Genomic DNA, 15515 nt, shown 5'->3' on the forward strand with positions numbered 1-15515 from the left:
TGACACAAGCCTGAATTCACCGCAAAAAAGGAACGTGCCTGGGGTCTCATTGAGCCAGGGCATGTGTTAATAAGACCAGTAAGCCTTGGTTTCCTGACTCCACATTACAGGGCCCTTTCACTGGCTCCTTTTGCCTCCTTTGTTAATAAATATGTCACTTCCCTCCTGAGTTGAATCACTTTGGTGACCCTCTTTCTAACTTCTGGCAATAAAATAAAATAGAATATTGCTCCCTTGGCTGGTCGTCATTTTGAAGATACCAGATGGGGCTACACTCTCATAATTCTCATTTTCCAGGACATCTCTCATTTCCCACATACAGGCTCCTCTGTAGCCATTTGTAGGGAAGGCTCTGGGGAAATAGGATAATTGCTTATGATCTTCCACATCCATTACCCAGGTCCCTCTGCTCAGGTATTTTTGACATTCTAAATGATCACTTTTAGAAATAATTCAAATCTGCTAGGGAAGACAGGGTAATTTTTCTTGAGCTGCTTAGTTTCTGTGTCTGCCTCCCATAGATGAAAGTTTGCAGATCCCACACCGCTGTGTCTGAATTAAATTTCAACAAATCCAATTTAAATTGTCTGAAAAGGAAAGAAAAAAAAAAACAACTTTGATTAGTTTCAAGCAAGAATTTTGAACCTAGGGCTGAACCCAACCTTAAAAGTTGCTCTTCTCCCACATTTTTGTGGTCTTTACTAACTTATTTACTTGCTGTTCTTTCTTTTTTAAATTCTGGCTTCAAGGTGTTTTTGAGCACCTGCAGAATGTATATAGCACTGCAGTAGGTGCTTATTTTCCTCTTAGGATTCTGGGCCGTGAGCTCAATGCCCTTTGTCATCCTTTTATTTTCTACAGATGCTGATTCATATAATTGTGGGCATGATGTAATGCAAGGTCTCTGCAAATTACCAGTGATCCAACTATGGTGTGCTCTGCAAATGTAGGTTTCCGTTCATCAAAGTCCCCATTAGTTATATCTTGTCATTTCCCCCAGAAATCAAGGAGATGGAAAAGTAAGCGTGAGGGATCGGACTCTGGGAATCGGCCAATCAAGGCTGCTGGGAAAGTGATCATTCAGGATATTGCCTGCCTTCTTCCTGTTCACAAGTCATTGGGAGAACTATACATGTAAGTTCAGAATTTCAACTATGCCGTGCTTCCCACTTAGACATGAATATCAAAGTTGTTTATTTTATCTTATTTTATTTTATTTTTTGGCCGTGCCTTGCGGGATCTCAGTTCCCTGACGAGAGATTGAACCCAGGCAGTTGAAAGCCTGGAATCCTAATCACTAGGCCACCGGGAACTCCCTGTTAATTTTATTTTTTGAGATACTGGAATCCTTTTTAGGAGAGGCCCAGTGCATTAGCTTTCTTCTGCTGCATAGCGAATTACCACAGACCTAGCGTTTAAACAACACACATTTATTATTTCAAAGTTTCTCTGAGTCAGGAGTCTGGGCATGGCTTACCTGGGTCCTTGCTCTGGTCTCCCCAGGCTGAAATTACGAAGTCAGCCGGGTGGCGGTCTTAACTAATGCTCAGGGTCCTCTTCCAAACTCATTCAGGTTGTTAGCAGAATTCAGTTCCTTGCAGCCGGAGAACTCAGGGAATTTCATCTTCTCCAAGACCAGCAGGAGTGTCTCACTGATGCTTCACTGTCTTTCTAAGGTCTCATCTGATTAGGTCAGGCCCACCCAGGAGAATCTCCCTTTTGACGATTACGGGAGTGATATGTCATCAATATTCACTGGTCTTGACCCCATTTAAAGGGAGGGTTTATACAAGGCATGTACAGCAGGGGCCAGCAATCTTGGGCACAGTCTCAGAATTCTGCCTCCTGTACTTAATATGTAAAACAGTTTAAAAGCAGAGCTACTTTGGTTGAAGGGAGCTGGGAGGTGGGTGACAGGCGCACAGAAGCTGCTGACCTGTGGTTCCCCTTCTTCTTGAACTTGAACACATAATAAAAAATATTTATTTTGTTGTTTATGTACAGCACATTACTCCTTGTTAGAAACTACAGTCAGCATTATACATATCTAAATCAATTTTTATTCAACCCTTAAGCCTGGGGAACTCCCCAGAAAAGCTAGCTGGCAAATTGTTCTTTGAATCTGGCCTCCTTTCCTGACTTCAAAGAGGTAAGCAATTTCACCTTCCCCAGGCCTGAACTCACAGTGTAACATCAACTGTAGGTAAGCTTTTTCTCCATGTTACGTAGAAAGGGAGCTTAAGGCCAATACGAATAAAACATTTTGAGTGACAACCAAAGAGGCAGTTTTTAGTTTATTTGTTAAACCAGGAGTAATTGATTTAGAAGTCAACTGGAAATAAACTTTTTAATTCTTCTTAAATTTCAGATTGAATGTGAATGATATTCAAGAAACATGTCAGAAGAACGCCACTTCTGCCTTGCTTGTTGGAAGGAAGGATCTCGTCCAGGTATTTTCCATTCCTTTTGTTGGAGATCTGGATTTTTCTCTTGGAGCAGGTTCTTTTCACTTTATAGTTGTGGTTTAGTGACATTTCAAGGTGTACCTCCTATTTTGTAATTTCTTTCCCATTTTCTTTGCCAAACTGTAGGGCTAGAGCAGCTTTTTAAATCCCTTGGATGTTTTTCTTATTAGTGCTCAGTTGAGGAGGTCCTAAAGCATTTACTAAGTGTTTTTATAACATCTCTTTTCTATTCTAGGGCAGGGTGATTGTTAATACGTAAATTTGGATGTCTTTATCTTTGCCATTTACACCCTCAGTTCTGTTTTGTTTGTTTTTTACTTTTAAAAATGCTTCATTTCATAAAAGGTTTACCAAGGCATTCCTTAAGATAGAGACATGTTCAGTTTTAAAACAAGGTGTAATATTACAAGAATTAAAATTTCCTTCGTCTTTGCAGAAACACATCAGTGCTTAGGCAAGTTGCTCCTATATTGGTGAGGTTTTTTGTTTTTTATTTATTTATTTATCTTTATTTGTTTGGCTGTGCCACGCGACTTGCGGGATCTTAGTTCCCTGACCAGGGATCGAACCTGGGCCCTCGGCAGTGAAAGCGTGGAGTCCCAACCACTGGACCACCAGGGAATTCCCAGTGTTTTTTTTTTTTTAACTGTTTTATTGAGATTGTAGTCCATAGACCATGCAATTTACACATTTAAGATGTACCATTCAGTGGCTTTTAGTGTAGTCATAGCATTTTGCTATCATCACCATAAGCAATTTTGGAACATTTCCTTTACCCTGTAAAGGCACCCCACACCCCTTACTTGTCACTGCTCAAGCCCCTCTTCCCCCATCCAGCCCTCGCCAACCACTAACCTATGTTCTGTCTCTATTGCATCTTTTATTCTTTAGCATGAGGATTAGATTGAGCAATGGAAACTATGAGCTACTGTCCTATCTGCTCAGTTTTTTCCTTGTAACCCTCCAAGTGACCCAGAGCTAAGGCCTCTCCTTGATTTTTATCTGATTGAAAAATCCCTAAGATTTCCTTTTGTCTCCTAGTAAACACCGTCAAGTCTCTGCTGCAAACCCTTTTAAGTAAAACTTAGAGTCATGGATTTAATCTGTTTCTCTAAGGACCCAGCCACCTAAAATTCTGCAAACACTAAGAAGGCAAAACAAAGTAGTGGAAATAGTGGGGAATTTCTAACAGGTGGCGTCAGCCCGACTCCGCTCCCTAGTGGTGTAACACTGGGCCAAGTATTTCCGACTCTCTCAGCGTCTGTATATTTGTCAAATGAGACCCACAAGAATAATTGCCTCATAGAGTTGATGAGAAGATTGGTTCACGTTCTGAAAAAACATTCTCTGAGGAAAAATTACTTCCTAAAGTGTTTTGGTTTTTTTTTCTTTTTCTTTTAAGTTTTTAGGACTTTTAGGCAGGGTTGATTTGGAAGGTCAGGCTAGTCCGAGTGAAGTGGAAAGACCCTTCCCTGGGGTTCAGACATACCTGGGTTTACATCTGGGCTCCGTCCCTTTCATGTTGTGTGATCCTAGGCAGCTACCTAATCATTCTGAACTTCAGTTTCCTCAACTATAAAATAGGAACAATACTTCTAAGGTCCTTATGAGAACTAAATAAGGTAATATGCATACAATTTCCATACCTGTATCTGGTAGATGTAAATACCCAGTATGTGGCAAATTATTGCTGCTGTTCTTGCAATTGCAGTCATCATTGTGGTGTGGTCTTCCTTAACGGGCTGGAAATGACATCAGTGCAGATGCTTGGAGAATTTTTTGTTGTTGTTCTTTTTGCACATACTGAAGATGATGTGTCTACTGTTTTGCAGAGAGTTACAGGAGTAAACCTGTCAACTATTTCTGTTGAAGGCACTTAGGAAACGTGTATTACAAGTGAGGAAATAATGGGCCCAAGTTGTCAGCCAGGGTAGTAAACAGCCTTTCCTATCCCAGAAACCTATGAACTTCTTCCAGCAACCATCCAGGTGGTCCATTGATCATAGAAATGAATGTTTTTCATTGGAACCAATACTCATGGGCATTATTTAAGTATACTGGAGCCACACGATTTAATTGATTTTTTTTTTTACATATCTGATGTGTTTCTATACCTGTTTTTCAGTATTTTTATTTGCTTATTCTTTTTTTCTTCTATTTTAAACTCCTTGATTCAAAGTCTGTAGCTTCTTCCTTGCGGGTTTTTCTCAGAGTCTAGTAGTGTTTTCCAGTTGGTGGGCATACAGTGATGTATTGCTAGTAAGAAAGATTTCCCAAAAATAGTATTCCATTAAAAAAAAACACATTTATTTATTTATTTACTTATTTACTTATTTATTTGGCTGTGCCGGGTCTTAGTTGCGGCGTGTGGGATCTTTTAGTAGCAGCATGCGGGCTTCTTAGTTGCAGCATGTGGGCTCTTAGTTGTGGTACGCATGTGGAATCTAGTTCCCTGACCAGGGATCGAACCTGGGCCCCCTGCATTAGGAATGCAGAGTCTTAACCGCTGGACCACCAGGGAGGTCCCCAGTATTCCATTTTTAAAGGTATAGAGGGGAGGGGACTCTGTTGATGGTGTGATGTATTTATATTTAGCGTGTGCTAAATCTTGGATTTAATAGACACTTCATGGACATTAGTTTCTGCTTGAGGACTCCAAGCCCCGTGAGGTTTCAAGTTTGGGGATATTCCTCAGATTTGATGTCAACAAAAAGAAAGCCGAGTCTATTTTTTCTTGGCCTATTTTTCTGTAACTTCAGAGAGTATACTGAAACTTTTGTAATGGAAGGTTTTTCATTATTTGGGCAAAGGACAATCTTAAGTGTGATACCGAATGCATTTTTTTCTCCCTGCCAGTTCACTAGTGAAGCAGCAGAAAAAGTCACATGAGTCAGTGGTTAAATAGACCATCCAGGGAAGTTGTTGCATGGTGTCATTTCTCTGACGTCTGCTTCATAGAAGTTTTTAAGGCTAGTGTTTCTCAAGTGTGCATACAAGTCCCCCGAGAATCTTGCTAAAATGCAAATTCTGTTTCAGTAGGTCTGGAGTGGTGTGTCAAACTCTGCATTTCAGTAAGCTCCCAGCTTTGGCCGCCCCCAGAGTAGCAAGGCTTTAGGCTGTGTGTGGAGGAGGAGGAGGTGGGGTTCTTTCATGGTTCCCGGTCCTGTGCTCACCAGTCTGAGTGTGGGTATTTCTCTTTGATCTGTCCAGGTTTGGTCGCTGGCTACAGTAGCTACGGATCTTTGCCTTGGTCCGAAGTCTGACCCAGATTTGGAAACACCCTGGGCTCGACATCCATTTGGGCGACAGCTACTGGAATCCCTGTAGGTTTTGAGAGCTAAAAGTGAGGAACATGAGTGATGTGAATTTTAGGTCTATAAACACTTTCAGTGTTTTTGTCTAAGAGAAAAGTGCAAAGGCCTGAGGCATGAGAAGAGGAAGTGAGACCTTTCCTTTTAGGGCTGCTATAATTTCTGTGCAGAACTTACTTCTTAGAGCAGAAGGAATTATACAGTATTTGTCATTTATAACAAGGATTTAGGACTCATGTGTCCTTGAGAGAGTTATGCTTTGGCCCAAAAGTACATCAGTCTGAACACAGGAGTTTGAGTTCTTGAGGTAGAAAGTTTCTTGGGTGCTATAGAATCTTGCCCCTGAGAGCAGGTTAGAGAATTGCACGTTGGCCTTCGTGTTTTCCAAAGGCCACGATGCATTCACCCTGTTAGACAGTTTATGAAAACCTTGAGTTTGTGTTTGATTTATTGCACTGAAATATGGCAAACTGGAAATACAGTGTGCAAAATGATTCACAACCAGGAAAAACCACTTGAGGCTCCAAGACAGGGAGGCCCAGGTCCTGACAGAGAGATGGAAAAGCTCTCCTTCCTTCAGGTGGAGGTTTGCTTTACCTACTTGTTGAGGCCAGACCTGGGACACGTGCTCCTGCTTCAGGTTGCTCATGGTGCTTGTTCTACCCACTTCATACGAGGCTCATGAGATAGTGTGAAAACACCTTAAACCTATCAGACATTGCTTGGTAGGAAAGTATCAATATTATTCCATCACCAAGGCCAAGTCCCTGGGATCTCTACCTCACATTCTATCTAGCACAGTTGTACTGAAAGGAGCAAAGGGGATGTGAGGACCTAAAAGGTAAAACTATCTCCTGTTGTTCTTACTTAATAGCTCAGACTCATAATGCCACCTCCCGAGTCTGTGACCTGCTCCCCATACTGTGGTGGCACCGTGCTCTCTGAGCACCTCCATGTAGCCTTACGTCATATGAATGGAGGACATAGAAACCCCCCAGGAAGCGGTGTGATGCCTCCTTGGAGTTGGGGAGGCCGAGAGAGCATGTGTGGCCTCACTCAGATGTGAGTTGAGTCTCCTTCATTCTTGAAGAAGCTCCATTCGAGTCTGAACCCAGGCCTGGATGCCAGCTAGGAGCTTTCAGATTGGTTATATCTAGGTCATGTGTAATACTCAGATACATGTTATTCCAAAACAAATTTAGCCAGACTCAAAGTCGATCAAGCCCCTGGATCTGTAGAAAGCCCTCGTTCCTGAAGGGGGCTTTTGAGGCAGAATCAAGAATTCTCCCTTCCTTTATGGTTTATCACAGGATATAGTTCCCTGTGCTATACAGTAAGACCTTGTGGTTTATCCATTCTATATAAATGATAATGGAAAAGAGTATGAAAAAGAATGTGTATATATATATATATATATGTATAACTGAAGAACTTTGCTGTACAGTAGAAATTAACACAACATTGTAAATCAACTATACTTCAATAATATAAATTTAAAAAAAAATTCTGCCTTCCTACCCTGATGGCGGCAACCCGCCGCTGTCGTGACAGTCATCCTTCCCCCTGCCCTTCTCATGCCTTCTTCTCTCCTGTCCCCTTTCTCTCCAGGCTGGCTCATTACTGCCGGCTCCGGGACGTGCAGACGTTGGCTATGCTCTGCAGCGTGTTTGAAGCCCAGTCTCGGCCGCAGGGGATACCAAACCCCTTCGGGCCTTTTCCCAGCCGCTCATCTAACCTTGTGGTGTCCCACAGTCGATACGTAAGTTGGGGGTTTCCTGGTGTGAGTTTGACTTTTCCCAGAGGTCGCCATCACCGGGAATGGCACTCTCATACTGCTCCTGTTTGCTCTGCAGCCCAGCTTTACATCCTCTGGTTCCTGCTCGAGTATGTCTGACCCAGGATTCAACACTGGTGGCTGGAACATAGGTTGGTATGGAACTGCCTTAGCCCACGCTGGGTTTTTTGTTTTTTTTTTTAAAACATCTTTATTGGAGTATAATTGCTTTACAATGGTGTGTTAGTTTCCACGCTGGGTTTTTATACTCTAAATGTGGTGTGTGATTTAATACGTAATTTTTACTTGATGAATACTCTCCATATTTTTACTTGTTTCTCCTTCACACACACACACACACACACACACACACACACACACACACACACACACACACACACACACTGCCGCAAAGCTTGCGGGATCTTAGTTCATCTTAATTCCCTGACCAGGGATCGAACCTGGGCCCGCTGCAGTGGAAGCTTGGAGTCGTAACCACTGGACCGCCAGGGAAGTCCCCCTCTTTGCCCCTTTTTTTTAAAAATTAATTAATTAATTAATTTATTTCTGGCTGCGTTGGGTCTTCGTTGCTGCATGCAGGCTTTCTCTAGTTGTGGCGAGCGGGATCTACTCTGTTGCAGTGCACAGGCTTCTCATTGCGGTGGCTTCTCTTGTTGCAGAGCACAGGCTCTAGGTGCACGGGCTTCAGTAGTTGTGGCACGCAGGCTCAGTTGCTCCACGGCATGTGGGATCTTCCCGGACCAGGGTTCGAACCCGTGTGGCCTGCTTTGGCAGGCGGATTCTTAACCACTGCACCACCAGGGAAGCCTCCCCTCATTGCCCTTTAAATTGAGTAGGATGGGGATACTGTAGTCAGCAAGGTCTGGGCTTTTCGTGTTTGAACAGGCTGGTTTCTGGTCTCTCTGCCTTGCTGGGTTGCTTTCCATCTTGTAACCTTAAGAAACTGACAGTGGGACTTCCCAGTGTCCACCCCCAAACGCTAACCCTTATCCTTTCTCCTGCACAAGCCCCTTTCCCGATCATCTGCCACTTCCTGTCACCTCCCTCTCCCCACGTACCTCCTTCAGGGTAGAGGAATAAAGCTGAGCCTGGTTCCAGCTGGCCATAAAGGTCTATTTAACGAGGAAGTGTATTTGTGTTTTCTGGATTTTTAAAATTTCTTTTTAAAAATGATCTTAGTTTTGTTGATTACAAAAGTACTATTTGCCCAGTGAAGAAAAACAAAACAAAAAGCATTAGTGGAGAAAATAGTGATCATCGATTCCCCCACCTAGAAATAACATCTGTTAACATTCCAGAACATTTTCTTCCAATCTTTGTGTGTGTGTGGGGGTCATTCTATATTTGTGGTTTTTGTGTTGCATTTTTGATTTTGTCATGAGCATTTTCTCATGTCATTTAAAGAGTTTTTATAAGTAATGCCTGCCTAATATTCTACATCATCTCTACCATAATTTGCTTAATCATTATGTGTGTACTTAATTATCAAGTTACCTTAATAGTAAATACCTAGACAAAAAGGTAAGGCTAGGAGAGTGTTCTGTTTAGTTCCATTTCTCAGGATCTTCAACTTAGCTTATCTTTCTTCCAGGGAGTAAATTGGACACATGTACATTATGAGAGTTTTCAGGTATTTCCCATGCCTTCTCTGATTTTCATCTTCTCTTCCCATTTGATTTTTTTCAGTGGGAAGAGAGACAGAGCACATATCTTCACCCTGGGGAGAGTCCTCACCAGAAGAAATCCGATTTGGGAGTCTGACCTACAGTGATCCTCGTGAGCGAGAGCGTGACCAGCACGATAAAAATAAAAGGTAATGACCTTTGCAGGTGGGAGCTGCAATTTCATGACGCTTAGATTCTCCAAAATCAGGACTCTTAGCATATTATGTGTCATTTGTTATATTAAGGGCTGTTTGGCCTTGAGCTTGTTTCTCTGAAAGGAACTGACTGGAATTTTGAATTTGATCCAGGCTTCTGGACCCCGCCAATACCCAGCAATTTGATGACTTTAAGAAATGCTACGGAGAAATCCTCTACCGCTGGGGTCTGAGGGAGAAACGAGCTGAAGTGCTGAAGTTTGTTTCCTGTCCTCCTGATCCTCACAAAGGAATCGGTGAATAAGAATTTCTTTCTGTTCCCATCACTCTCTGAAAAGTCCTATAATTTAATGTGCCCATAACATAATACTTGGAATGAAGTTCCAGTTTCTCCTTTATAAGCAGAAATTTCTGAAGCATTTTGGGTCTGTTTCAAGCTTCCGAAAACCTTGGCATTTCATGAGGTGATTACATTTTTACTGTAACGGAAGAGATTTTCTATACAATCCTCAGACGTTGATTGGAAGTAGGGATATTTATTCGGTGATTCAACTAATGTTTATCAGACTCCTCTGAGTCACAGCGCTAGCACACTCACTCCTTCCCGTGGTGGAACTCACAGACCAGTGGGGGAGAAAAATATAATTACAAATTGTGATCAGTATTTATGAGCAAACAAAAGGGGTGTTGGGGCAGGGAAGCAGTGGGGGGAGAATCTTAGAAGACATGTCGAGCTGTATCGGGGAGGCTCTCGCAGGAGCTGAGGTTTGCAGTATGGGGCGGAGCCACACATGCAGGGAGAGAGCAGCACGAAGGGCGTCCCATGCAGAGGGAGCGGGTCCATGGGGGAAATAACTTGTTATTCTAAACAAATGAAGGAAGGCCAGTGTGGCTAGAACATAATGAGTGAGAAGAGTGCTGTAAAATTAGACTGTAGGATAGTCAGACTTGAGAGTCATAGTAAAGAATTTGGATTATATTCTAAGTCCAATGGTGAGCTTCACAGGACATTAATAGGTAAGTTATATGACTTCCCTGGTGGTCCAGTGCTTAGGACTCTGTGCTTTCACTGCCATGGGCCCGGTTTCGATCCCTGGTCAGGGAACTAAGATCCCGCAAGCCGCGTGACGAGGCCAAAAAAAAAAAAAAAAGTAAGTGATGTACTCTGGTTTCCATTGTAAGAGGAGCCCTTTGGCTGTTATAAGAAGAAAGGGTTGGAGGAGGAGAGAAGCAGAGGTAGGAAGGCCATTTGAAGATTCTTAGAGTAGTCAGAGAGAGATGGACGGCCTAGTCTCGGGGTGACATCAGTGGAGGTGGAGAGAGATGAGTGGAGTAAAGATGTATTTTAGAGGTAGACTCAATATGACTTACTAACAAGTTGGGTATGGGCTTGAGGAGAAGAGGCAAAGCTTAGATGATTCCCAAGTTTCCAGCTCAAGCAACTGGGTAGATGGTGGTGCCATATTCTACGATAGAAAAGATTGGAAGAAAATTGAAAACTCAGTTTGGGACAGTTGGAAATGTTGGTGAGGTTCAGACTGTAGAAATCATGCAGGCAGTTGGATATAAGTCTGGAGCTTAAAGGACAGTTCAGGGCTAAAACTAGGAATGTGGGAATCTGCACCATGTCGGTGGTGTTCAAGCTGTGAGAGTTGAGTGCCTTTACCTGGGAGCTGGGGGGTGGGGAGGAAGAGGATGGGAGGAGCAAATAAGAGAGCCCACTTACTCTGGGCCTTGAGAGAAACCAGTACTTGGAGATTGAGTCTTGGAGGAAGAACCAGAAACAGAGACTTAGAATGAGATACCAGTGAGTTTTGAGGAAAAGCAAGACTGTACTATGAAAGAAGCTAAGAGAAGAGATGTTTTCTAAAGAGTGACATGAAAGACAGATACAAGAGTGGACTAAACACACACTGATTTCCTTTCTCCCCTAGACCCTGCCGAAGTGTCTACATAGAGCTTTTCTGTAAAGACACAACCATGCAAGGAGAAGTAATGTTGGCAGTAAAATTTGGGACCTGGGGGGCAGGTAGGTTAGTGATACCTGATCTCACAGGGAGAAAGCTGAGCCCTGAACTGGCAGGCAGAAAAACAGCAACACACATGGCAGAACCCCCAGGTGGCTCAGGAATTAGTGGTACCCCGTACCTCTGCAAGTGGCACGAAGGTGAGGTCAAAAACAGGAGTATTGTGTCATGGCCTTTCTAGGGTCCCCAGATCCCCACTCCTAGTTTGCAGAGCAGTTATCACCCTTCCTCTCCCCCAGCAGAAAACGGAAGTTCATTCTCCAAAGAAGGTGGACACATTTCCCAATAAAGGGGCCGCCACGTAGCTAGCATACGAATGAGGAAAGACCCAGGGTTATAGAGAAGATCCTAGAAGCTTCCAGAGAGAGAAAACAGGTCACATACAAAGGATAGGAATATGAATAGCATCACACTTCTCGGGAGCAGTGAACTAGATACTGGAACTAGATGACAACAGTGCAGCAGTGCCTTCCCTGTTCTCAAGAAAATGATCCTCTTAGAATCTCTTAGAATTCTGACCTAGAATTCTGTACCCAAGTTATCCATCAAGTATAAAAGTAGGCCTTCAGCCTATCCAAGGAGGAGAAATAGATTCAAGCCAGGAAACCAGGGTGTTGGGATGATGGTGAAGGGAGATGTACGTGACAGACCTGAAGACAGACCAGTCCAGGTTGGAGCTTCAGAGCATTGTCTCCAAGAAGAGAAAAAAAAAATCTGTGTATTTCAGTGTATATAGTGTATTTCAGTATTCAGTGTATTTACAGAAGATTCAGATGTTTGGAGATGAATTATCAATAAGTATGTAACTAAGCAAACAGGCAAAACAAGACTAACTCTAGGAGGAACAAAATGTGCAAGAAAGAAAGGAAGTCATCATGGTACGTGGCTTGGCTTGAGTAATATTTACCTAGAGAAATAATGTGAAGACAGTACTGATCCAACCAGCTGATAATAGAACCGCATGGGGAAGATGAGGAACAGGTGGTACATGAGTCTGGTTGGGGAGATTGGGGAATGAAAGCGTTTCCACTGGGGAAGGTCAAGAGACAGTGCTTAAATACAACAATTAAGAAATAGCTTTATGAACATGTTGTGTAGAGATAGGGAGGTAGAAACAGAAGAAATAGTTAAGAATTTCCTCTAGGGGGTGATGGGTGTGGAGGTGGAAGGGAATGCTGCTTTTCATAACACGATACATACAATAATTTGACCCTTTAAGTTGTGCGAGTATAGTTTCAATTAAAAAGAAAAACCAAACTAATATATACATACATACATACTAATACATACATTGAAGAACAAGGATTATTTTAATATGGATTATCTTTTTTTTAAATTTGTTTATTTATTTGTTTCTTTAAATTTTTGGCTGTGTTGGGTCTTCGTTGCTGCGCGCAGGCTTTCTCTAGTTTTGGCGAGCGGGGGCTACTCTTCGTTGCGGTGTGCAGGCATCTCATTGTCGTGTCTTCTCTTGTTGCAGAGCATGGACTCTAGGCGCGTGGGCTTCAGTAGTTGTGGCACATGGGCTCAGTAGTTATGGCTTACGGGCTCTAGAGCACAGGCTCAGTAGTTGTGGCGCACGGGCTTAGTTGCTCTGCGGCATGTGGGATCTTCCCGGGCCAGGGCTGGAACCCATGTCCCCTGCATTGGCAGGCGGATTCTTAACCACTGCGCCACCTAGGAAGCCCCAAATATGGATTATCTTGGTGCATGTACGTAAAGAAACGCAGACAGAAAATGCTATGTGGGTACATATTTTTCAGAGCATCTACATGCATGAAAGTATATCAGGGAGAGATTAATGATGGCCTGGAGCAATTTGTCTTTTAAAATTAGTTTCTAGGAAAATAAATGAATCACAGAGATATGTAACTGATGTGTCAATCCATCAATCAGCTAGACTATTGTCATCTCCTATTATAAAGGTCGTGCTGGGTTCTGTGGGCTGGACAAAGAACTGTAAGGTGTGGTTTGGGGAGGGGGTCATTCAAGAAGTCTATAATCCAATCAGAGAGATGAAACAGAAGCTCATGAAGACTTAAATGATGTTCGAGAATGAATAGTATGTCCTAATACCATTACAAACAATGCTACAAAATTTCAGAAAGAAGGGGGGAGCGTGGATTGTGGAAGAGTCACAGACAAAAACATTAAGTATTTCATCCTTAAAGTTTTTCCTTTGGAAGAGTCAGACTACCCAAATACAGGAAATAGCAGGTATTGAATATGACAAGGTTGCCAAGTTGGTCTCCTCCTGGTGGAAAACCAGCAGTTTCCTCCCACACTTAACACATCTGCAAGGGTCACTCCGTATCAGCAGCAAGATTTGAGGGATGAAGTTGTTTTAATTTAGGGGATTAGATATTTATAGAAAGGACTCCAGGCTTCATTTATTTTGAGGGGATAATGCTAAACAGAGTATTCTTTAAAAAAAAGAAAAGAAAAAAGGAAAAAAAAAACCTCCATATGCAAGGTGATTTTTGTCTTTGTTTTTTCTATTGAGGTATGAGGCGCTAGGTCAGAATGGTGGTAGAGAAGGTGCAGCCCACCCCCAGTTCCTATCTGCCCACCTGAATTTTATTCAGCAGTTTTCCGTTTCAGTTTATTAATTTAATGTCTTATTTACTTGGCTGGTTTTACTTACATTTGTGTAATGTGGTGTTAATTAACACACATAACTCTTCTATGTGATTAACAAACTAGAATTGTATGACACTAAACCTTTGGGGTTAGCTTCCACCTGGAGGTTCCGTAAAGCCTTGGGAATCATAATTTGATCGTTCCATGTACCAGCAGTATTTTTATTGTCCTTATTAGTTTGTCTGTTAGGAACCAAGAATGATCCATTTCGCCTCTACCAGGTTTCACCTGCGAAGCCTATGCCTGTGATTCTGTGCCTTCTTCCCTGAGATCCCCCAAGTTTATCAGTGTTCCAGTGAAAGACAGTTGACAGCTTTGTGGTTTTCATTAATGTCTTATAGTTTTCCGAGTAAAGGTCTTCTACCTCCTTAGGTAGGTTTATTCCTAGGTATTTTATTCTTTTTGATGTGATGGTAAATGGGATTGTTTCCTTAATTTATCTTCCTGATAGTTCATTGTTAGTGTATAGAAATGCAACAGATTTCTGTATATTAATTTTGTATCCTGCAACTTTACTGAATTCGTTGATAAGCTCTAGTAGTTTTCTGGTGGTGTCTTTAGGATTTTCTGTGTATGGTATCATGTCATCTGCAAACAGTGACATTTTTGCTTCTTCCTTTCCAATTTGGATTTCTTTTATTTATTTATTTTTCTTGTCTGTTTGCTGTGGCTAGGACTTCCAGTATTATGTTGAATAAAAGTGGCAAGAGTGGGCATCCTTGTCTTCTTCCTGATCTTAGAGGAAATGCTTTCAGCTTTTCACTGTTGAGTATGATGTTAGCTTTGGGTTTGTCATATATGACCTTTATTATGTTGAGGTATGTTCCCTCTATGCCCACTTTATGGAGAGTTTTTATCATAAATGGATGTTTAATTTTGTCAAAAGCTTTTTCTGCATCTATTGAGATGATCATATGGTTTTTGTTCTTCAATTTGTTAATGTGGTGTATCACACTGATTGATTTGCTGAAAAATCCTTGCATCCATGGGATGAATCCACTTGATCAAAGTGTATGATCCTTTTAGTGTACTGTTGGATTCAGTTTGTTAAAATTTTGTTGAGAATTTTTGCATCTATGTTCATCAGTGATATTGGCCTGTAATTTTCTTTTTTTTGTGGTATCTTTGTCTGGTTCTGGTATCAGGGTGATGCTGACCTTGTAAATTACGAGTGTTCCTTCCTCTGTGATTTTTTGGAATAGTTTGAGAAGGATAGGTGTTAACCCTTCTGTAAATGTTTGGTAGAATTCACCCGTAAAGCCTTCTGGTCCTGGACTCTTGTTTGTTGGGAGTTTTTAAATTACTGACTGAATTTCATTACTGGTAATTGGTCTGTTCATATTTTCTTTTTCTTCCTGGTTCAGTCTTGGCAGATTGTACATTTCTAAGCGATTTTGAACACATTCCACATCCCTTTGTACCTCCTAAAGTGGCAAAAGTTAGCATGTTTACCAGCAT

At 42.0% G+C, this 15515-nt stretch overlaps 1 protein-coding gene across 7 annotated transcripts in view; it reads left to right on the forward strand.

Annotated features, from left to right (window-relative positions):
• The window catches only part of WDR59 (WD repeat domain 59), an 84258-nt gene that overhangs the window by 63675 nt on the left and 5068 nt on the right, over window positions 1-15515 (forward strand). For all 7 annotated transcript variants that reach the window (XM_082366322.1, XM_082366323.1, XM_082366326.1 and 4 more), the window contains 7 exons: window positions 1001-1134; window positions 2369-2450; window positions 5676-5788; window positions 7385-7535; window positions 7630-7702; window positions 9258-9384; window positions 9544-9686. In XM_082366322.1, coding sequence (XP_082222448.1) covers window positions 1001-1134; window positions 2369-2450; window positions 5676-5788; window positions 7385-7535; window positions 7630-7702; window positions 9258-9384; window positions 9544-9686 — 823 coding nt within the window. The remainder of the gene's footprint in view (window positions 1-1000; window positions 1135-2368; window positions 2451-5675; window positions 5789-7384; window positions 7536-7629; window positions 7703-9257; window positions 9385-9543; window positions 9687-15515) is intronic.

The sequence above is a fragment of the Balaenoptera borealis genome (genome assembly GCF_965194805.1).
Source record: "Balaenoptera borealis genome assembly, chromosome: 19".
In the NCBI taxonomy this organism is placed as follows: domain Eukaryota; kingdom Metazoa; phylum Chordata; class Mammalia; order Artiodactyla; family Balaenopteridae; genus Balaenoptera; species Balaenoptera borealis.